The sequence below is a fragment of the Atractosteus spatula genome, chromosome 1 (assembly GCF_055471065.1).
Source record: "Atractosteus spatula isolate fAtrSpa1 chromosome 1, fAtrSpa1.hap1, whole genome shotgun sequence".
NCBI lineage: Eukaryota > Metazoa > Chordata > Actinopteri > Semionotiformes > Lepisosteidae > Atractosteus > Atractosteus spatula.
In genome coordinates this window covers 13,075,297-13,099,712 of record NC_142706.1, presented here as the reverse complement: position 1 = coordinate 13,099,712, position 24,416 = coordinate 13,075,297, and the positions used below count along the sequence as shown (strand labels likewise).

The window sequence follows — 24,416 nt, the reverse complement described above, 5'->3', positions numbered from 1 at the left end:
GTTGTGTCCTTGATCTTTGTTACAGTACAGTATAGAGTATAGAGTATAGAGTAGAGTATACTCTAACTGTAAATATAAAGAACCTGTTTTTTGTCTGTGGGTGCACTTTCTGATTTGTTCTCTACAAAGCCATCGGATTACTCATCGGATTGAGTAAGAAATGAAAAACTGAGATTTATTGACCACCTGTTTCAGACTGATACGATTCCCTGAACTTTCTGTAGAACATAAAATAAAACACAGGGCGCTCATGAAATTTCATGTTTTTTTTTCTTACAATATAAGAAAATGCACATAGTTATTCTTCGCTGGCGTATTTGTATACTGAGCAATTCAACTGTTACGACCAAGCAGAAGTATGAGCTATATTTTTCTGTGGCGTTATTATTTTACAAACGCACAGAGACTGCAACAGCCCTTATCTTCCGTGTAGATTTCCCAGACGTGCTTATTAAGCCAAAGTTCCCTATGGCGCTGTTCGCTGTGTAACTTCTGAAACACGGTTACCCCATGCGATTCACGACACCGAGGAGACGGGGCCCGCTGGGGTCGACGGAGTCAAGTCACCTGCCTCGCGTTTGATCTGCGTGAATTGCCTGCAGCATCCCGGGACTTGCAGGGATCGTGGAGCAGACTGTAGCGACAATTTGTTTCAGAACCGTAACTCTTCTGGCTTGTCAGCGGTCACGCCTTGCCTCATCCTGTCTTCAAAGTAGCGCAGCAGCAGTAGTAGGGTGGACGTTTTAACGTCCTGACCTACGTGTTGGATTAGGTCGGTTGCAAACGTGGATCTGTCGGCTGGCGCTGCTTGTATCGGAGCACAATCACACGCCACAGAGGACGCCAGGGAAGTACACAGGAAGAGAGGTATCTCTGGGCGATCTGCGTGTTATAATTGCCTCCTGTGTTTACATCACTGCAGCTTGCTTTAAAGGGTTTCGCGTTTCCCCTGACAGAATGTAATGATTATTTTTAATGATGACTTTTTTTTTAAAGAAAAAAAAAGCCACTTTCCTTTAGAATGAACTTTTAAAAGTTAATTCTGTGAAATTAACACCCTGCCCGTGCTAAAGGAAACCAGAGCGGTGTTTGTATTTAACGCCACAGTTGTCCAAAATACAGCAAGGCTGGATATCAAGTAGTATGTATGAGTAGATAGGGGGAGGGGTGGGGGTGTTGGTACTTAAGGCTTGCTCTCTCTTTCGCCCCGTAAAGGATGGTGGTTTTGAAGCGCTTGTGGCGAGAGCTGTAGGTTTTACACGCGTGCTGAAAAAATGGTACCAGCTCATCACCCTCCTCTGTCAAATCTGTCGGGACAGAAGGAACGTTACAATGAAAAGGGTCAATCGTTTCGGTCGTTAGTCGGCAGCAATAAATGGGATATTTTCCAGTCCGCTAAATTGGGGTAAGTGCATAATCGAGAAACTCATGTTTGGAGACTTCCTACCTGTTTGTACACAGTTTTTACTACTCGGTGGTACATATATGCGCTACATATAGTAAAGTGAATATAATTATATTTCATCGGAAAAGTATCGGGAAACAACTTTCAGCGTTTTACCACTTTATGTCTGTACTCCAGAAAGCAGAGAAATCCCGTGTGTGATCCTTATTCCGTGTGTATAAAGGAGAAAAGTGGTTAATCATTTGGAAGATTCACATGCCAGACAAAAATGCCCCAAATCGCGTATATACTGTACCAGATATGTGCAAGACTTAAAAAACTGCTAACTAAATTTGAACTGTATGAACTTGAATGTTGACTATTGAATAAACGTCCGTGTGTTAATAAAGCTTTACAACCCGGAGTAAGAGGAATACTAGTGAATTCGTCAGGATATACGCATGCAGGTGTAATTCTGAGTTCATGCCGAAATGTACACATTTGTAGTGAACGGCAGAGCCTAGGTCTTATTTCCCCCGTTTTCTTTTCATAGACGATTGGAAGAGTGTAAAAGAATAATCGACGCAGAGGGACCGGAGGTCTTGAGCCGTTTTGATGCCAAAGGGTACACTCCTGCCCACTGGGCTGCCCTGAATGGGTTTTCTGACCTCATCCTGTGTTTCATTGAGTGCAAGGGCGCAGTTAATCTTTTCAGCCAAGCGGATTTGGCACTGAGACCAATTCACTGGGCAGCGGTGAACGGGCACATTGCAGTTGTCGATCTCTTGCTCCGGGCCGGCGTCCCGGTTGACTCGCCAGACCAAAGAGGATGCACACCTTTGATTCTGGCAGCGCAGTGTGGGCACACGGCCTTGTGCTGTTATCTCATGGGGAAAGGAGCCCGGCTGGACGCTTGTGACTGTGAAGGGGACAGTGCTGTGCACTGGGCTGCATTTAAAGGTAGGGTTGTCACCTGCACTCTTATGGTGTAAATTGTCACAGTCACAAGTTAGACGTGGTGTGATTCAAAAGCTGGATGTTGTTAATTGGCCACACCTTTTTTATTAGCTCACTGTTCCCTGCTTTTGCGTATTTTTTTTTGCTTAATTTTTTCAACTTTTCAAAAAAAAAACTTTCAAGACGCTTTCTGTGTTCTCTGTCGCGGTTTTTATACCGGAGCAGTCTAGGAAGATGTGAGCCACGGACTTGTGCAAGATGTCAAGAATAAAAATACTAGCCAGTGATGATTGTTGTATAATTACTGAGTTGTCCTCAAAACTGTATCAAAGCCACTAGAGGTAAACTATGCATGAGTACCCAATATGAAGTGTCATATTAGGTTTGATTGATAAATCTCATGGATTAGCTAACTGACTCATAGTCAGGTGCTCCTTGTCATTAACATCATTTCTGCTTTCAGCACATTAATAAAACTTCATGAACACTATTGCAAAATATGCATCTTAACTTTAGTTTTAAGCACAAAAACAACCATTTGTGCAGAAGATTGCATTATCACTCTTCTGCATAAAGAACAAAAAACAAGTGAAAACTGTAGAAAAAAGTTATTCTTTGTGTCTGCTCATGGCATGCTTGTTATTCTTAATCTCCCTGTTGCATTTAATTAAACCGTAAAATGATCATATTTTCTTGAAATTCCTGCAGCCTAATGTTGGTTTATTGGTTTTAAACCCCACACCTGTCTCTCGACCCTTTAAGTGTGTCTCAATATTCAAAGCTAATTCTGCATTGAGAGCTGTCCAGACTAGGTCCCAACACAGAGCCCTGAGAAACGCCGGGCAGGCACTTGGTAATAGCGTCAGAAAGGATAAACTGGATTTTTACTTCAATACACAGATCTACGTGGCATTTCCAAGCCAAGCAGACATGGGAGTCTGTATTTACACATTGTCTATCTGCTCTAACTGCAAGCTATTTCAATCTAACTCTTCCAGGATCATTTTGATGGCGGCTTGTTTCTGTGCCCTCAAGTTATAAGAACAGGCATTATTCTGAGCTATGAGAATGCATGTGACCCTTGTATTAAGACTGTAATTAGAACTTCATTTTATCATTTGAGAAATTGTGCTAATGTAAAATTGTGCCAGATAAGAAGGATTTGGAGATGCTGGTTTATGCCTTCATAGGTTCACGACTTGACGTCTGCTGTAACTCTTTATTTGTTGATGAGCCAGACTGCAAAGCCAGCGGGCTCCTGCTTGCTCACATTGCTGCTGCTAGGCTGCTGACGGGCACTGGCTTTTCTCATCAAGTCACTGCAGCGCTGGGGTTTTGCATTGGTTACCTGTCCGTTTTCAAGTAGATTTGATGGAGTAAATTAAAATACATACAGTCCTTCAAGAGCTCCTTACCGCCTAGGTCCCAGATGGCTCATTGAGAAGAGAATGTGGGTTTACTGACTGTGCCCTGGCAGTGTTTAAAGTGATTTGGGCACAAGTCTTTCAGCTGCTATGCCCTCCATTTCACATCAGAAACTAGTAACTACAGCATGAAACCTAACAGTTCTAACTTTTATCTAGGACATTAGAGTGTTTTAAAGGCAGATTGAAGATTTATGTTTTATATCCGTTTTTCTAATTCAATATAACTGGATTTGTTCATGTTTTTATTTTTATAAGGTGCTCTAGGATGCCTAGTCATGAAGAGTACCGTGTAAGAAAAAACATTTTGATAAAATATCTAAGACTTTTGCACAGCAATATGTTTTACAAGCTTGTTTTTTTTACCTTGTACACATCTTGCACAAGTAATGGATGTATCTTCATTACTGACTGAAAAATCTGTTAGCTTTGACCTGTTTTTATTTAATATATTGTCTTAAATCATTCTACATTATCATAACTTGTAAACATAAATTTAAATTTAAGAACCCCCTGCTGAAGCCAGGGCTTTATTAATAACCCCCAATCTGGAGGTTATACTCTATGAAACCTGTAATAAGAAGCAAAATATGCAGTGTTTTACACTAAATGCAGACAGACAGATAATTGATAGTAAGTGAACAAGTCTGCATTAACAATTCCATGAAAGTCTTCATAAAAGAAAGATGTTATTTACTTATTTCAGAAGTGTATGTTAGCATATCTGTATGTCCTTGAAAATACTTGAAATACTATTATCTTGAAAACAAATCCACTGTCTTAGTCTGTAATCAAAAACAAAAGACTTTAGTGTAGGCATAGAACAGTAAAACTGTAAGTAATCATTTTTTAATTTCATGTATTATGTTAGTTTTTAGGGCTAATTCTTTAGTTATTTCTCTAATTGAGTTTTTGTCTTCCGTAATCAGGCCATTGTGAACTGACTCGATTGCTAATCTACGCAGGACTCAGCCCTACACAACCAGATCATTTTGGCCAGGTAAGATCACATTCTTTATGTTGGGATATTAGTATTGGTTTTTAGGACTGGCGTTTGTGTCTGTTATGTTTTTAAATTCTGAATTTTAGGGGTTTTTATTTTTCATACCCAATAAACATTTCACTGTAGGAAAGATGTTAAATGTGTTGCTGCTCCAGAGATTGGTAGAAGGGAGTGTTGTACTACAAGAATCAGGATTTGCAGTGCTGCTTGTTTTTCACTATGAAATTAATTATTTAACATGTTTGTAAAACACTGCACAGGAAGTAACAAAACCAGAGGCCCAATAAAAAGTGGCTCATGTGAGATTCACTTTACTGTATGAGATATACTTTCCTTTATTTTGACCTACAAAGGAACCACAAAGAGTTATGGAAAAATATTAAAATGGACGTTTGTCAAAAGGCTAGAAGGCTATTATTACACTCTTTCAGTTAAGTCAATGAAGACCTGGCCAATTCAGTGGGTATCTAGTTTAATCCTTCTTGTTGCACTGATTTTCACAGACGTTTGCTGTGGATGTTTGAAAACTTCCAGTTTACAATCCTGATATGACATTCTTAACAGAAGCCCTACATTATACCCTTAGCACAACTGCTTTTTGGCAAGGTGATTTAACTATAGAAAAATACCATGAACTAAAAAAGTATATTTTAACGAGATAGTACACTTTGAATGTGCTGTATCATTCATGAATTTCCACTAGGATGCAAATTACAGTACGTTGTGTAATTTGTTGTGAAGCATTTGATTCGGCAAATTACAGAAGGTGGTTAGGAGTGTTGTAGCATCCTAAGTGGACCACTGCCCTTTGGTCATCAGGTTTAAAGCAAAAACAGTTCCTCCTGACCGTAATGCAGTCAGTAATCATCAGAGCTCCAGTGAATGAAAAGCAAGTACACCCAGTGGGCTCCTATAAGTAAACTGAGATCCGGAAGTGAGTAGGCAACATTATCTGTGAAACTTCAGCGCTAAATAAAGACCAAGCAAAATTTTGTCCTCAGTCTCTCCTTACAGCAGTGTTGGCATTAGATGTGCCTGCGTCAGCTGACACCTTGGTCACTGGGCACTTCAAGGACTTATCTGCGCCATGTTTCCATCTGGATAGCTCAATACTGATTTACATTGCTTGAATTGCATATGCAGAGTCCACAAATTACATGATTCTCCAGGAAGTTTCGGTTATAAAAGCTTTCATTGTGTCCACTTGTGCCCTCTGATTCATATTTCACTGTTGATTCTGAATTTGATCTTTGAGTTTAATACTTTTGAAGATTCTGAATATTTGGATCATGTCCAATCATGGTCTTTTATGTACAAGCCTTAAAAAATGCAGTTACTGTATTTCAGTTCGTCCACGTAGGGCATTCTTTTAAGCCTGCGACTTTTGTTTGATTATTGTTCTTTGGGCCGAATCCAGAGCACATGTTTCTAGAATATGGGAGATTTCCATGCAAAAAAAAAAATGTGAAATAATTTAGAAAACATTCTTCTGTGCTTAGTATGAAGTCCTTCTTTGATTTCTCTTTCAAGATTTGTTGCTATAGTTGTTAATAAAGTTATTTTTCTGTAATGCTGAAAGAGTCTGGCTGTGTTTAGCGGAGTGTATAAAAGCACATGCACCACTGAAATGGAGCACAAAGCAATTCTGCTTTCCTGCTGGTTACATTATTGGTTTCATACCACCTGAAGAGAGCATTAGCAATCTGTCATTTAGCAAAATACATGGAAAAAGTTCTCATTTCTTTTCCCTATAAAGAGTACCTTCATTTTGTAAACTGAAATATGGTAACATAACTACAGCCGAATTTCCATCCTAGTTTTAACATCGGGTGCACATTGTACAAATTGTTGAAATACACTAATTATTTGATAAGACCAACTTTCTGGGAAGACAAAATGTACACTCCAGAAATATGCGAATCTGCCAAAGCTCCGTTGTTTTCACAAATCGCAAGGTACACCAGAGAGATGGGCAAATCAAGACTCTCCTGGGAGGTGACAATTTGTTTAGAAATAATATAATGCTTATTGCATGGAAGTCGGATATCTTGAACCGAGTTAACTCGGGGTACAGTATGTATGTCTCAACTCGCCTACAGCGATCTTTCTTTTATGGTAAACAGCTTTAAGGCCACCCAAAAAAGTGGAATGTATTGTTCAATTAATGGTTTAGACTCTGTTTTCACATTTCTTGTTACTTTGTGCATGCTTTTATTTTCTGAAGCTCAATTATGAATTGTTAATATGTGCAGATAAACTGCCAAGGTGTACTTTCTGAAAGAGAGTAAATCGCAGTGGACACTGATCACCCCTAGGTGTGACTACCTTCCAACTGCCAATACAATAATACCTTGGTATTCATGAGGGTTAGGTACCTTGAAGTCTCCAGAAATGGTGAATTTGGTGAAAACTTAATACCTTATAGGGGGAAAATTAGGTATTGCTCTGCGGCTCATGAAACAAGCATTTCCATAGTAATGTTCTTGTTTAATAACTGTTAACAGTTTCAGACTTAGGCTTGCTGTTTAAAACTGAAGCTCTTATTTCTAGCTTTTTTGAAGATAAAGACAGGTGCTACTCAGTAGCTTCCTTTATAGTAGTGTGTCAGTGTTTGAAAGATATAGTGTCTTGCAAAAGAACGCCCCCCCCCCCCCCATCCACATAGGATTTAAGATGTTTTTTTTCAGTAAAGACTTATTTTTAGCCACTCAGATTGTTGTGTGATATTGCTGACTGTGCTGGCTTCACACTGGCATCCCTAACCATTTTCCTTCTTGCCCAGGTGATCAACACTGTGTCTAAGTAGTACGATACACCTTCCACTTCTTGATTGTTGACTTCATTGTGGTCACAGTCCTACAATTTGTCATTTTAATTTGAGGCCAATGATAATAGAATCTCACACTATTTCAGAATAAATGCACATACCTCTGTAAAGTAACTTTTAAGCCAAGATTCATAAAGATCAAGGCGTTTTCTAAACAATGGAGGGCCAAGTTGCTGAAGTGTAAGAGAAAGGTCTATAATTTCACAGATGCTGAATAAAGTAAATGCGCACATGAACTAATTTAGGTATTTGGTGGCAAAAGGTTGACATTTATTGCCATCGGTATTTTCTGTTAATAGCTTCTCATTTTTCTTTGCAGTTTTCCGGTATGTAATGGCTTTCACCAATAAAAGAGTTCAGTTTCAACCTTCAAGTTTTGTTTAAAAATATTCAACAAAAAATGTGACCTTATTGGAATGAAGTGACTACTTTTGCGAGACCTGCATATTTTATGGCCGGTATGTTTAATACGGAAAATGACAACACAGTGTTTCTACACCCACAGAATACAACACAAGTCTTCTTTATGGCAGGGGATTTTTGTACTGTTAATATATTTACACCAAATTAGAAATACACTCTGTGAGGCCACATTTGCCCTTTTCTTAGGAGCATTGTTTAATCTAGATGCAGAGCTTGTGTGTCTGTGCATTTTCTTTTTTTGGCTAATTACGATGTGAAAGGTGTTCCTGCTAATAGCTTGTGATGTGGCAGAAGGAGCACTCTGCTGACGTGAACACTGCTCTCTTCCACAGACTCCTCTGCATCTGGCTGTTCTCAGTGGGGACTTGCTTACCGTGCAGCTGCTGTGTGAACAGGTCAGTAGAGCCGTCTGTGGGCCTTCATGCCTGCAGCTCCATACCTGCACAGACTGGAAAAATAACCTTGAAGAATTACCAGTTTAAGACCTACTGTATGGACACATTTATTTGTTGCAGTCTTTTTTTCCCCCCCTCTCTCGAACTTGAAAAAGTTCGGGGATAGGGAGGTGGGAATGATTTTGTTGTTCATTAAAACGACACTGATGCATTTTTTTAAACTGCGTGAATGCCAGTTGTAAGGGAAGAGTAAAAGTACAGATACTGTAGACACTTGCCTTGTAGCTGTAACGGTTTGTTTAAGACCGTTCTCGAACCAAATCCGATCTATTCATCTACCTGTATGAAGCAGCTGTTTCATGTTTAGCTGGTAAACCTCCTACGTCCTGCATCCACCACAGCTGACCACTGAATCCCACTGGATTCCATTATTGGATTTTTCTAATTAATAATTGATCACATTGATATAGCACTTTACAAGTAGAGACCCGGTTCTTCCAGCACCAGACCCCTCCATTAGAGCAGTGCTTTGATATTTTTAATGACCCGCTAGTCAGGACCTCGGTTTAACATCTTTTCCAAATGACAGCACCTTATGCCTCACAGCGCCTCACCACACTGGGGGGTTGTGTCTTTTTGGAAATGGTGGTCCAGAGGAAGAATTGGCGTCTAATATTCCTCCAGCTCCTCTTGCAGCAGCAACAACCTTTTGCATTGAAGGACTTTCATCCAGGTACAGAGCAGTTGTAGCTTCTCTTGAATTCTGAGATCTGGCTTTAGGCTACAAGTTGGCAATGCTGCTGTTTTGAACGGTTGGATTCATAATTAATTATATCCATCCAGTGCAATTCCTGAGATTGTTGATGCTCTTTGGGCATACATGCAATACTATTCTCAACCTCACCTTTGGAAATGGCTTTATTCTGGGCATTCTAGGTTTTCTCTCATCATTCACAACATCAGTTTCCAATAAATAAAAAAAAATAGAAAATGAAAAGGAGGAAAATCTCTTCGTCTTGGATAGAGTTGGTGAAAATGGTCTTTGAATACATACGATTTGAAGGATTTTTTCCCTGACTGATCAAATCTCTTTCAATGCCAGGCCAGCTAAAACAACTTCCTTTTTTAAAGTTCTAGAGTATTCAGCAATCTGGATTTGAACATTTTGGCACACGTCTGTACTGCCGTTTTTATTGAGGTTTCTCTGTTCGTATGGAGAGTCAAGCTTTTTTCAGATGTCTGACTTAATTGCTGTAACTTGAGTTGACGCAGGAAGCAGAAGAGCAGATTGTGTGTGCGTGCTACAGATCGTTCTCTCCACACTATGTGCTAATTAGTTTAGACCTCTGTGGAGATTCTCACCACTGATGCGGCTGGACAACCTGTTTACCTCCTCTTGCATTCCAACATTGTGTGGCTGTTTTTAGAATAAAGCGGAAGGGTATTTATCCGTGGAGCCGTGTGAACCGAAAAAAAAGAGATACGAGTCCTTTTTTGTGCCATTCTCTTCATAGCAGGTTCAAACTTCCTTGTGTTTTATAAATATTTTTGGGAAGGAAGTTTTTTCATTTGAAGGACGAAGGCGCATTTTATTCAAATGCACATCAAATGGAGTAATCGGTTACTTTATCATATTTCTTCTAATTATTGCACTTTGTGAGAAGATGAATGTCATTTCGGTTGCATAGGATTATATTGATAAGTACTTGTGAAGAATATGAACTTAAAAACACATTTGTTGGGGATGTAATTTTTTCTTGTAGTCAAAGTCAACATATCGAGAAAATAGACAGAGTTTGTAGATATGTAATAAAAAATGTGTATGAAAACCTCAAAAGTATTCAGAAATAATGTTAGGAAAATCTATACAGAATACAGGTCAGACACCATAAATTATGATTCTTCTATGTTAAGGCAAGCACAAGACTAAACCCTTAAAATGAAATTAATGAATACTAACGTTTTTATGGATTGCTTTTAATAAATAATGAAGGATGTAATGTATATGTAAGTTTTTTTGAAGTTGCAGATGTATCTGTTTTTTTCCCCTTGTGAGATATCACATCATCTTTATGCATAACTGTTTTATGTTACAGGATGGCGTAGAATTGGAAACCCAAGATAAAAATGGCAATTCCCCACTGAAGCTGTCCAGGGTTAGAAAACACTATGAATTGTCAGAGTATTTAGAAAACGTAAGAAAGCAATCAAGGCGTCTTGTCCCAAAGTTTGACTGGAGGTAGGTTTACTTAAACACTTTTTGGAGTTTCTAATCTTATTAAGATTCTTTGTATTGAAATATGACATGGACAGTTTGATATCCAAATTCATAAAAGAGAAAAACTGTATAGTCTGTCAACACACAAGGTCTGAAGGATATTTCCTTGGGAGAAACTGTGCCTGGTGTATAAAGCGTTTTGACTTTTTGAATTGTCATACAATGGGGTCATGATAAAGATAACCTTGCATTTTACGTGTGCTCTGAAGGCTACCAGTGTTCAGCAGTTCAGCAGTGCAGTATGTCTGTGGTTTTTGAATTATACAAACTGGATTGTGATAATCTGTAAGGTAATTCATCGGTTTGTGCTTATAAGGTATAAAATCTGAATCATTAATAGATTGGTTGAGGCTATCTAAGAGGATATGAATAATCTGACTGCCGACCTTTGTGATTTGCACTTGTCTCTCTCTATTCTGAAGCTTATACTGTGACCTTTTCAATAATCCTGTAGATAATAAAACATTCACCCAAATGCTTCCTTAAGACAGGTTAGATGCCAAAATGCCATTTACCCGAGTTCAAAAGTGTTATTTTGGTAGCCCGTTGGAAAATTTCCCAAAAGTTGACAACCTGTCGCAGAGCTGAAATGGCATTGCTGAATGTTGTGAAACACACACCCATCTCCTCCAATTCGCTTTCTGTCTTTCCCAATGTTACAGTTGTTATTGTCATGTTGACTTTGTTATGCTGGAAACTAAATTTGCTTTCCCACGCAGCTTTGAAGAGGCTTTGCAGAGTCTGTATTGCAATTGAAAATATGGACGTTGATGAGAGGTGGCCATTGTTTCATCTGTTGGGTTGCTAGTGGTTAATAGATTACAGGATCTCATGGTACAGTAACAAAGGTATTGGATTCCAAAATGTGGCTTAGTAGCTTGTTCCATACTCTCACAACTCTTTGTGTAAAGGTTCTCCATTTAAACATGTAAATGAGCCTCCTATTATCTTAAAAGCTTTTACTGGAATAGCTGCAAGTAGCAGACAGCACTCAGAACATGTAATCAAATTAGCAGGAAATAAGCAAATAGCAGGAAAGTGTTGATGCTGCTGTACTTATACTGAAGTGTCCTGGTAGCAGGATCTTTACTTTTTGAATAGTACTAGTGCATTCTGAGGAGTAGCACGCTGGCACAGTGCTTAGCATTACTGCCTCAAAGAGCTGGGGCCCTGGGTTCAATTCTGGACTGTCTATGTGGAGGTCTGTGTCTGTATCTGTCAGCTCTGTGATGGCCTGGGCTTATGTATCCTGTCTTGAACCTGTTTTTTGCTGGGATGGACCCTGGCTCCCTCACAAGCCTGAATTTGGAAGAATCAGTTAGATAATGGATGGAATTATAGTGCTTTCAGAACATAAATATTGTAAGTTGTTCATCAAAGTGTTGCTATATTATGTACAGTAGTAGTAGTTGTATCTTTCACTATTTTGGAGAAGTGCACAAATTACCCCAGGTTTTTGAAACTTTTCCTGCTGTAAATAACCTTTAAATTATCCATGATGCATTGCTTCATCCCGATTTGGTCTCTGTTATAAAGACCACAGTCACCTTTTACCTTCAATTAAGGGAGGTTATGTTCAAATGCATATAGGTACCTGTAGTTTCTACGCACTACTTACAGTATAATGCAGATAAATCTGTTATCAGCTACCCTTTTCACATTTTTGCTGATCACAACTTTTGGCACAATACTCCTGCAGGGATCGAAGTTAATTCGAGTGTCCTCTAGTGTCAGAAGCCCTGCAGTCATGAACAAAAGGTTTTCCTCGGGGCAACAGATTTCGATGTGTGAATTTAATTATCAGTTCAAATTATGAACTGCACTGCATTTAGCCTTAACAAACTAAGCCAAGTCTTTTATTTCATTTCTCCAGTTTTAATGTACAGCATGAAATAAATAAAGAGGGAAAAAAAGGTAACAAAACATTTCAGCTGTGAAGCCTTCATGGCCAAAACGTTATTTCTTTTCTTCTCTTTTCAGTATGGAATAAACGTTTAACATGTTCCTTTGCAGCCTACGCTTGCTGACGTAGCTACCTACTTGATATAGGTATTATATGACAATTGTGCTATCGCGTGAGCATGTAAACTACGTGAGAATTACTAAGTCATAATTAAGAGAATTTTCTCGTAATTACAAGATAAAGGTGAGGATTTTTTTTCCTTGGTGGCAGCAATACGCTTCTGTAGATGAGAGACTAACTAAGAATGGCACAAATAATCCACAGAATTTTAAAATGAGTTGTAGATATTGTAATTTTGGGTTCTGTGAAGAGATACTTCTTAAAGACTTAATGTAACTGGAAAGTGACAACAAATGTTAAAAGCAATTGAAAATGTACTTGAAAGACTGCAGATATTTACTAACCATCATCCTTACAATAGTTTGTTTTACCTAGTTGTTAGTTTTCTCAGAAGTGGTTGACTATAAAGACAATTCATTACTTTGCAGAGATAGTTAATCCTGAGACTGTTTCTCAGAATTCAACAACGCTTCCACAAACAAGCGCTCCCTTTGGTGGCGATAGTTCAGATAGTGTATCGCTGTGAAGAAGCTATTTGGTCTCTTGCAACTCTACGATGATTTGTAAAGTGAATAATGAACTCTCAAACACATTTTAGAAATGAGTCTTGAATCAATTCAATTGTTATTGAATTGCAGCTCGGGGCTTTTTGATTTGCGAGTGAGCTATAGCAAATGGGATCTCCCAAGCTTTTGCGAGGTAATTTTAAATAACATGAGTTACAATTTGGAAAGTTTCGTTGTGTGGGGCCGTTTTTGTTGCTAACCCCTTCTATGACAGATGGGTGACCTCTCTGATCTGCCAGCGTTTCTGCCTGTCCCAAAAGCAGACACACGTGTTCCGTATTAACCTCTGGAATCTGTCCCCCCCCTGCTGGAAATTCCACCTTCGTCTCCTCCGAGAATATGCCATATAAAACAAATAATAATCACCCTGCAAATCTGGTTATATAATGCTTGTCCGAGTTCAGGACATTTTTTTTTCTCCCTAGAGATTAGTTGGGTCCTTTTTTTCTGAGAAGGACAATGCAGACAAAAAAGCACACCGGGAGAGTTTTCATTTTTGTTCGGAGACGCAGTGCTGTAAATAGATTGCCATGTGAGCAGGTTGCCAAGATCGTCCTTGGCAGTGGCTGTTAATGACGGATAAATATAAACGTGCACTCACACTACCTCCGTGTCAGGCCCGACGGGTCAACTGGGATGATGTCTAGAAGGAGCCGTGCCATATTGCAAAAGAGGAGATAATCAATGAATGACTTAAAAGATGTGTGTGGGGGGTTTTGACACACACATGATGACTCGGTTCCTTCAAAGGGCAGTTTTTCAGCACGAATGAACTATTAACCCCCCAGTAGGCAAAAAGGATCATTATTGCCTTTCAACTTATTGAAAAGCGGTACATTCTAACAAATCTCCAGCCATGTGAGAAACATTATTGTAGTGTTTTTGTTTTTAGAACTTGCGATGGCTAATAATTTTTCCTTCTATATCCCTCCATTGTGAAATGGCAAATTGTAATTCCTAAAACGGCAAACTATAAATCACCTCTGCTGATAACACCAATATCCTTGTTCCGTTCTTGGGGGAGGGCAAGGATCTTGTACAATGCCTCTTGAAATGCAGGAGTAAGGCGGCTCTCTCTAATTGCGATCGACTTGGAAAATCATGGTCACAGTGAACTAAATGATATAGTCCAGATTGGAACTGGACACATCTGTCCCGCAGAGATCAATGTGTGCTCCAAACACCTCTCTTTCCTCATCGAACAATTCTGGACCCAATTCTGGTCATAGCATTAGTAAGTAAAAATGGGTTCCAGTATTGCTTTAGACGCCCACTTGAAACAAAGTAAATCAAAACATAAAACATAAAATACTAACAATTACATACTGTATAGCTGTGAATACATTCATAACCTGAATGTAAAATCAGCTACAGTAGTTTCAATATCGTTGAAACAACAATAAGCATTAATTATATGTACCATTAACCCAAAACAAAATGCTTATGCTAACTTCCTTTGCTGGATTAGAGTGCTTTTCTGTGATAAGCCTACAAATGTCAGGAACAGAGAGTGAAAGATTGGAGGTGCAATTGAGACACTAGATAACCCAGCAGGGAGGCTAAAAAACATTGTTTTATTCCACTATACGTTGTCCTCACAGTGTGGTGTGTTCATTTTCTAGAGGAATATAGTAGAATATTACAAGATATTTTTTCTGTCTTCCAGTACTTTGGTATTTGGCCCACCTGAGAAATCAAAAGGTCCGATACTTTTCTTGTACGGCTGTTTGCTTCTATGGGGATACCCTACCTACTTTCTAAAGGTGAGGCCTTGTTTACTGTAGAAGTCGGTTCAAAGCTATAAAAAGTGTGGTACACACAAATTATAATTTGTTACGCCGGCTGTTTAAGCTGGTCCAGCCACTGAATTTATAATAGTTGTGAGCTATAGCATGCACCGGCTAATAAGCGATAACTTAAAAAAAAAAAGCACTGGCAGGAAATATCAAAATTCAGATTTTTGACTTGACCCTTTTGGGTAATTGAGAATTTGATTTGTTCATTTCTACCAACTACTGTAGTACTTCTGCTGGTCATTAAATCTAAAACTTAGATCGAACTCGCTGTCTTTTGAAGCATTGGCTGCATCAGTAATCCAGTTGGAGGAGTCTCTCACGCTGGTGTTAATGTGCAATTAAGGGCTATCAGTTTACATGTATTCCTTTTGCCAAAGCCATTAGTTTGACCCTAATGAGTAAAATTGCCCTCTGTTCCACTGTGCAGATTGTTTCTGTCTCCTTTAACAAGCTGTGGGAGTTTCATATGGCCTTCCTGCTTGGCAATGCCCTGATGTGGTTTCTCTTCCTGAAAGCTTGTCTGATGGATCCGGGTTTTCTTCCCAGAGACAGTAAGGAATACAATCGGGCCATTAGACAGGTAGAGAACCTAACTTTTTTTCCTGGGATGCAGACACTGAGGTACATAGAGAGAGAGCTACATGCATGTAGGCACACACGCTCCATTTTAAACGCCAATAATTGCACGTTATGCACATATAACAGTTTATTGATTTGAAATCAATCTGTTCTGTTTGGAGAACAAACTAGAACAGAACAAATTGGGGGGGGAATTTGAATGATGCCATAACACAGTTCAAAGTAACACGGTCACAGTGCATAATTTTGAGTTTTTGATAAGAAACTATGCACACTCGCTTATTTGTCACTTACTTTTTTAGTGGCTGCAAGCTACAGCTGTACTACTTTTACCTCAGTTGATGCATGTTTTTCCAATAACAAATACTGTGTGAACATGCATTTAATTTCTAAGAAATTTTTGGAGGCTTTAGTTTAGATGTCTGAGGATTTGAAAAACGTAAGATGCTAGCCTCAGACAACTAAAAATGCATGAAAGAGCAGAGGTAATAACATAAAGTGAATGAGAGCAATTTGGTACATGTTAAACTGTACATTTTTTTGTTTAAAGCTGGTCCTTTCTGGGAAATTCTGTGTAATTCTAATAAACTAAGGTTAGTCAGAACTGAGCAGAAGTGCAGATCTGCTTTTCATCCTTATAAAGTGTCAAGATTTGCTATAAATTGGTTTTGATAAAGACTTTAAGTACCCTGTTTTATTTTTAAACTATTCTGTGCTTCTTTTTATCTTGTCAAGTAGAAAAATAAGTGCAGCTTGACTTAATATTTTATGTAACAAAACAGATTGTATCCTTTTATTCTTTATAATCTGTGCTTTCTATTAAGACCAGTGGCTTGAGCATATAAAATATAAAGAACCCCAGTTTATATAAATATTGTAACATGTAACAGTAATGAATTAGGATCATTCTGTGGGCCATATACTGTAGGTACTACTGTCTACTGCAAGGTCTCCTAACATTGGTAATTTAAAAATAGAATAATATGACTAATGTAGATAAGAACAAGCCACTGTCTTCCAATAGAAATGGAACATATGATCGCTGTAATGATCAGAATGGTCACTGGACTGGACAATTGTGCTGATTATTATAAAAGCTTCAATACTTAAGTGGGTTTGCTGATAGCAGTTGGACTGACCTTTACTAAAATGTTTTATTAAATATTTCTCTACTTTGATTAACTAATTATTAAAAAGAAACTGGACTGTTTTTGTTACTGTTACTGAAATTGATGACTATCAGTTTTTATCTCAATATGTTGATTATCTGAGTAATTTTTTTTTTCTTCAGCAATGTATTTGTTATTTGTCTGTGTATTTTTTCTATTTTATAGAGGGTGTAGATCTGTAGTCCTAGCGAACTCTCTGCTGTGGACTTTCTCTCAGTTGCTCCTGGTGTCCTTGCAGGCGGTGCACTTTGAAGAGTGGAAAGGGGGTAGGAACCCCCTAGAGAGACTGTGCCACACCTGTCACATTGTGAAGCCCTTTCGCACGAAGCACTGCCGCGTCACCAACCGCTGCGTGGAGCAGTTCGATCACTACTGCCCTTACATCTATAATGACGTGGGCCGCAGAAACAGGTGCCTTTTCTACCGGGATCGTTTGGTTGTTGTTTTTTTTTAGAATAATTGCATGGCAGTTTTTGATCTTTTTGGTCTCCTCTTCTAAGACTTTCCTCTGATCGTTTTTCATGGGTCGCACTTCAGTGATGAAGTCGGACGCTAAAGCCAGCATTTTATCAAAATTCCAATCCATCACATCACTTAGAATAACCGCTTGTCCAATTCGGGGGTCAATGTGGCCCAGACCTGATCCCAGGAATCATTGGATGCATGGTGGGATACACTCTGGATAGGCACACATAGACAAAAACACAAACTTGCACCGGATGTCAATTTTTTCCGTTTCCAGTTCACCTCCCACTATACCTTTAGACTTCCTCCGGAAGAGACTGGAGCACCCAGAGGACACCCGTGCAGATGTGGGGACAATGTGCAAACTCCACACTGATAACACACCCCAGGAATTGAACCCAGGACCCTCACGCTGCGAGGCAGCAATGCTAACCACTGAGCCACTGTGATGTCCTCCGATTTAAAATTCTGTTACTTGATTTTAAGTTTGCCATGGCCGACCTACTTCTTCCTAGCAAACGCCCTCCTGTAAACATTTCTTCCTTCCTTCACATGCACTGTACAATATTTTAAAAACAGATCCAGTATTAAGGAATAAGGATACTGTGATGTAAAATCAAAATTTATTGAGAGTATTAATAACACTTAATTCTTAGCCCATTTCATTAAATTGTTGGTGTTAATTCTGAACTTTCTTTGCTGTACAGTCTATACAGAAATATTAAATCTGTTGTGTTCTTTTCTTTTAGGACTTACTTCTTGGGGTTCCTGAGTACCATGAGCATCAATTGTTTCTTGGGAGTTTATATTTGCTGGGACTGGTTCCATGTAATGGGCCGCAGCATTTTTGTAGGAGCTGGCTTCATCTTTATGGCAGCGATAGGGGTCATTTCTGGCTTAATGGCAATCGCTTGTGTAAGTACTGTACACGCAAGTGAATCAGATGTCCCTTTAAGGATATTAAGGTAGTTTCTGAACTGAACTGCCCTCTTGTGGAACCATGTAGTACTGGGTGTTAGATCGCATTTGTTAGCCTTCTCAGAACTACAGTACTGCTAACACCAAGAGTTATAAACAGAGCAGCCAAAATCGGAAGATCTAAAAAAGTAGCAAATATATTTTATGTTACTGATTGAGAGGCACTTATCTGTGTTCTCCACACAGCATTGAATGTAGTAGTTTTGCTCTTGTACGTCTTAAAATCACATATACTAAATTGATCACCATGGTTATTATAGCTTGTTAACTAATGTACAGTATTAACAACCATATTATAATACATGTCAGTCTCTTCATCTTATTTGTTTAGGGGATACATTTCTGGTATCAACTATTTTTAAAGGAACCTCCTATTATATCCTGGTGTAAGCTAGGTGCTGTGTAAATAATATTGGCTGATTCTAGCTCTTCACAGAAAATCAGGCTTTACTACATTTGCTAAATTTTCACAATATTCCGTTTCAGTAAGAAATTTGTATCAGTCAGTATCTTGTATTTCCCTCTGACCTTCTGTTAAACTATAAATAAGATTACTTATGTCTGAAACAAAACACATTTAAAAAAAAATATTTGAGTTGTAGTACTGTAGATATTTATTAAACTTTTTTAGAGATTTTTATAGCATGACCCCATGTGATTTTAGATATTAATAACTTTGTTGTTCACTGAAGCTTAGGGCTATGGTTTTATGTAATCATCATGCTTTAAATTGCCTGTGAATGTTATGTAAGGCAGCTGATTTAAGCCGCCTGCTAGTTGGGAAATTACTTTAGAATGATATTGCAGATTTGTTTAGTTTACTGTACACTATCTGTGCCTATTATTACATTTGAGGTTAGCTACAGAGACCTAACAGAAATTTTGAATGTTAAAGCCATGAAGCCAAGAGAATGTTTAGTTTCAAGAGCCTATTGAAAAGTACTATTTTTATTAAATATGAATATTCCAATTAATACACATGAAATGGTAGCAAATGTTTGATATACTGGCACAATAAAACATTTTTTAATACATTTAAATGTGTTTAGGGGGTTAACTTTGTGAGTGCAGTATGCCAGATGTTCTCCAAAATAACAAAGTAACAAACATGATCACATCAACGCTGAAAAGTATTGAGTTCATTGGACCAAGAACATCTGTAATCGAACTTTTTGTGGAGGAATAATTGATTGTAGAAAAAAGCGCTTCATCTGTTTACGTTTTACCTTCTACAGAGTATTAAAATTAGATAAATATTGCCCTATATTGGTGTTGAAGCATTTTGGACCTTTGATGGTAACAAATGGAGGACAAAGAATAATTCATTAAAGGAACAGTTTCATGACAAACGCCTGCTTCATCGGACACCCAGACTGTATTACGTCATCCAGCAATGGATGAAGGTTGTTGTTCATTTTCGGGATGGTAAAACAGTCTAGATTGAGTACAAAATAAAAAGTATATTTGAATGAATTATGAGTTCTAGCTGTCAGAGCAAAGGTCGTCTGTTACATGAAAGTTTTACAAGCATAAGTCTCGCCTGACTAGAGTTTAAAACATCTAGAGGTAGTAAAAACACAAAGTTACATTATAAATGAATTATTTTTTTTAAATGGGCTTGGAGAAGTTTTCTGGCAAGTCTTCCATAAACATAGCTAAATTCCTACACAAACAGCATGAGACACCATTGCATTTTAGTGTAAGTGACACTGAAAAGATATCCTACTTTAAGTTATTGATGCTAAAATGCACTTTAGAGCTAAAGGTAATATACTGTTTACTGCTGCTTAACAGAAGGTAAGATTTTAAGTACTATTTTTTGAATGTCAAATGTTGAAAGTATTATATAGCATGCCATTCACACCCAAAGAAAGCTCCACAGCCGAAACGTTGTTTCCTTTCTTTTCAGCATGGAATAAACCTTTACTTGTTCCTTTGCAGCCTACGCATGCTGATGCAGCTACTCTCTTCACCTATTCAAAATTATACATACTAAAATTGTTTTAAAGGTTGTTGCACATGTTAGAGGGTTATTTTAATTTCCAAAAAAATAGAAAATAGTTTTTTTTTAGAGATTTTGACTTAACTTGGGGGGGACGATTAAACAGTGGTTAGCGTTGCTGCCTCACAGAACTGAGGCCCTGGGTACGATTCCCGACCTCGGGTTCTCTCTGCATTCACATCGGTTTCCTCTGGGTGCTCTGGTTTTCTCCCACAGTCCAAAGACATGCTGGTAGGTTAATTGGTTTCTGTGAAGCTTGCGTCTGTGTGTCCTCTGCGATGGACTGGCGTCCTGTCCAAGGTGTATCCTGCCTTGTGCCCACTGCTTGCTGGGATGTGCTCCGGCTACCCCACGATCCTGTCTTGATAAAAGTGGTTAGAGGATGGATTACTTCTCCTTGTTATAGATAACGTCTCGATTTTTCATCTGTTACTGAGATTAGCGTTACTGCATATGCTTGTTTTGGGGATGCAATTCTAAAATTATGTTCATGTTTGGTTTTTTTCCCCCTCATCTGTCAACAGCTTTACATGGCTGCTGTCAACACGACCACTAACGAGTACTTCAACCATCACAAATACAGCTACCTCAGAGGAGGAGACGGCCGGGCCAGTCTGTTTGACAGAGGGGTCTTGATGAACCTGCTAGAGTTCTTCCATCTCGTCCGACCTCTCCAAGATGAAGATCTGAAGACCTTGGATGAATTACGAATCATCTGAGGAAAAACTTAACAATCGTGGAAGATAATCGGAACACAGGAAGAGCTCCAAATGGGGGGAGCCTATTCCTCTCATCCAGTTGGATAACTGGTCATCGCTAGTCAAGCCTCGATCTGATCTTTCTACTTCCTGTAAAATATCGGTCTTTGTGCTTCAGGTCTCAGGATGTAAAATGAAACTGTAGCAGGAATGTAACGTTCTCAGGAATATTCAAACACTCTGCTGCAAGGGAACTCTTTTGGAGAGGGGTGTTCATTGCTCACTTGCTAGGGCTATGCAGACAGGGCACTTGGACATGTGATAGTGACGGCCATCCATCTGGGATGAACTGCCTGGATAAGCGGCTTGTTCCAGATCCCATCATGCTTTGTGTGAAGCAGTGCCCACCTCTCTTCTGTCCTTAAGCGCATCTCCTCTCAGGATTTTAAACCTTTCTATTTCAGAATTCAGGCTGCTGTAAACTGGCAATAAGGACAAAGCACAAGATCTCACGTCATTTTGAACTGATCGCAACCCTTAAGATGCACAAAAAAACCTTTTACAAAAAAGCAAAGTGTGGAAGATACAAAATCTGCATTATCTTAATTCATCGCTTTATTGATGAATTAAATTATATGCATATGACGAATGCACATAGCGCACATGCATTCATTGAGATGGTTATTGTAAATTTAAAATTTTAATGCCGCCTTTCAGTTAAAAGTATTTTTGTGACATCTGGATGATTCATCAACAGGGACAAAGTAGTGTGACTCGAATCAAATACAATATGTCAGGCAGCCAGTGAGACATTAAACGCATTTGAAAATACGGATTCTAAAAAAGATATTTCAAAAGCTATTGCCTATTTGAAAAGGATTACTATGCATTTAAATATTTTGAAATTCATGGAATGTATAGATAATCCGTACATGGATTTGATTTTCGTGAATTTTAGGAATTACGAAAAATACTTTGGGTTTCAAAGTTGCCATATTTCTAAAATACTTGAATTTTATTTCTAATATGATTATTGTTGAAGAAACATAAATTGTGAAGTTGCTCTGGGTTAACAAAAGCCATATATTATATGAATATCTACAGTACCTTAACTAAGAAACTGAGCACACATTTAAAATGTTGGAGGATGCATTTTTTCTACGTTATTGAGGTTTAAACTTCAGTTACCTTTAACTCTGTCATGTTTAAAAGACAAACCAAGTGTTGAAATTTTGATTTAGTTGGCTAGGACCTCTGTAGAATTGTTTTTTGTTTTTTTTAACGTACATGTTTTAAATGAGAACTGCCTTTGGAATGATTTTAAAATTAACGTTTAAAAAAGAAGAGCCTTTTTTTTTGTACAACTCAAAATGGAAGCACAAGATGTTGACATACTGTACAGCAAGGGCCATGAATTTACTGTAAGCCATGATCTCAACTGAATGCAATGATTTAAAATTCTGTTAATCCTGAACGAATTAACAAACACATTATCCAATTTAAAAGAGCTAAGAGGTGGCAGTAAATGGGGATTCAGGTGGGTTGATCTAGTGAATACTGCTCTGTTAGCAAGTTCGTCATGTAGCGGTCCCACAGAACAGTCAAGCAGGTACTGTGGGAAGATCAAACAGAGTGACACTTCTGTCTCTTATTTGCTGTACAAGTAGGGATAATTTGGGAATGTATAAGTCTGCACGCTATCAAAAAATGGCTTGACAGTTTCAGTCAAGTGCGATAAATAGCTGCGAGGTCCAACTTCAATACTGTTTCTCCACTGAAAAAAACAGTCAGAACCCATTCAGCAAAAGGGCATTTTATATTTTTTTATTAACTGTTATGTATGCTTACTGATATGTATTGATTTCCAATAAAATCTGATTTTTTTTTTATTGTGAAAACCTCTTGTCCTGAAAACCGAGTTGTAAGAATTATTGCTGCCGTCTCTCTTCGCGGTGCCAATCCGTTAAGTCTAATGATAACAGTTTTTCAAAAAGGTTCAATACTAGACTTGTACTAGACCGATAATGTGGGGGAAAAAAACCCGTTTTGTCGGCCCACGACATTGAAAGGGTAGTTATTAGAAACTCCGACACAACTTCCAGATTGCTGTGCGTGTCAACCTCTTCATTGGCTAAATGCGAAAATCGCGTTATTCTGCTGAAAAACTTTGTAATTCTCTTTCCTCAGAACGGCCTGGTCGTTCTTTACGCCACAAGATGGCACTCTCAATTCAATTATTAAATCGTCTGTAGTTTGCAGTGACCATCATCCATGGTAACTCGTATTTAAATCATCTATAAATGTAAAAATATATATCTAGTTTAATACAATCACTAGTGAGCGCTATAAAGAACAAACAATCAGCTGATTGGATATGAACCAGAACAATATGATAAATAAATACTGGGTCGAATTGCGGGCTCTAAGTGGCAGCCTATAAATTACTCACCACCGTGAGAAGTAAGAAATGTACAATAATAATGACATGCGATGTAACACAATTTAATTTTGCTACGTCCTCACATGTTGGATATTTATGAAACTGCACCCGACTACTCGTTTGCCTCACTTGTGTTACTGCTTATAAAGTAATAATAAAACGAAAATTTAAAAAAAATACAGTGATAAGAATGACTGCATAATATTGTGTCTGAAGCAAATTCACACGAGATAAGTTAACTTTATTTATTCCGTATTATTGGTTATCATTAACTAACAAACATAAAATAGGATAAACTTTGCTTCACTTACTTGCAACCACAAGTCTGTTGTGGGTGATATATCAGACTTCTGAGAAAGAAATGAACATTTTTCAAAGTAATAAAGAATGTCTAAAATCGTGACAAAGTAATATTTCTGGCATTACTGGATTAAATGCTTCTTGAATGTACTGTTTTTTTTTACATAAAATCTGTACTGGTTACGCTGTATGTAGTTTTTGAGCGCGTTAATGCGCACTTCTCTTCTTGTCTATGCATAGGAGAGTTTGAGGTTTTTTTTTTAATGTGAAATGTTTGTGCATACCACGTTTCGTCTGGTAGTCGCTTTTTAAACGATTAAGTAAAGGCTGCGGATTAACAAAATTCAATACAAAACTGAGTTTTGTATTGAGGAAAGGCAGTAATCCCTTTACCGCAGAGCACAGATCTTGCTTGTCCAGAATTGGCGCTCGGCATTTTATTCCAACTACTGCGCCCTGGCACTGTGAAGGACTCTAGTACCGCTTCCCTTGCCTTCAAAGCAACGGGTGGTAAAGGAGAGCTTTGTACCGTCAGTGATTGGCGTGTGAATTGGGGGGGACGCTTATTTGAAAGGAGTTTTCATTCAGTTTGAAGGCGAGAAAGTCTGGAATGTACCGCCGACTGCCAGAGCGAGAGATTACATTGTTGTTAACACAAATTAAAACACCGCTTCGAGAGCCACGGTCTTTGAAGGGCTATTCTTCATAA

At 38.3% G+C, this 24,416-nt stretch overlaps 1 protein-coding gene across 1 annotated transcript; it reads left to right on the top strand.

Moving 5' to 3' along the window:
* The first annotated feature begins 1,274 nt into the window (after nucleotides 1-1,274).
* LOC148840642 (palmitoyltransferase ZDHHC17-like) lies at nucleotides 1,275-21,446 on the top strand. The gene is made up of 10 exons (XM_088910553.1): nucleotides 1,275-1,405; nucleotides 1,938-2,344; nucleotides 4,695-4,765; nucleotides 8,351-8,413; nucleotides 10,510-10,652; nucleotides 14,947-15,043; nucleotides 15,504-15,656; nucleotides 17,063-17,235; nucleotides 18,039-18,204; nucleotides 20,794-21,446. Exons 1-10 carry the CDS (start codon nucleotides 1,275-1,277, stop codon nucleotides 20,986-20,988), a joined length of 1,599 nt encoding a protein of 532 aa, XP_088766679.1. The 3' UTR covers nucleotides 20,989-21,446.
* The last annotated feature ends 2,970 nt before the right edge of the window (nucleotides 21,447-24,416 follow it).

Bases quoted from the DNA above. Each gene is read 5' to 3' on its own strand.
- LOC148840642 (XM_088910553.1), top strand. From the start codon at position 1,275: ATGGTACCAGCTCATCACCCTCCTCTGTCAAATCTGTCGGGACAGAAG. The intron at 4,766-8,350 runs GTAAGATCACAT...TCTCTTCCACAG, and splicing joins AACCAGATCATTTTGGCCAG to ACTCCTCTGCATCTGGCTGT. The intron at 15,657-17,062 runs GTAGAGAACCTA...GTGTCCTTGCAG, and splicing joins ACAATCGGGCCATTAGACAG to GCGGTGCACTTTGAAGAGTG.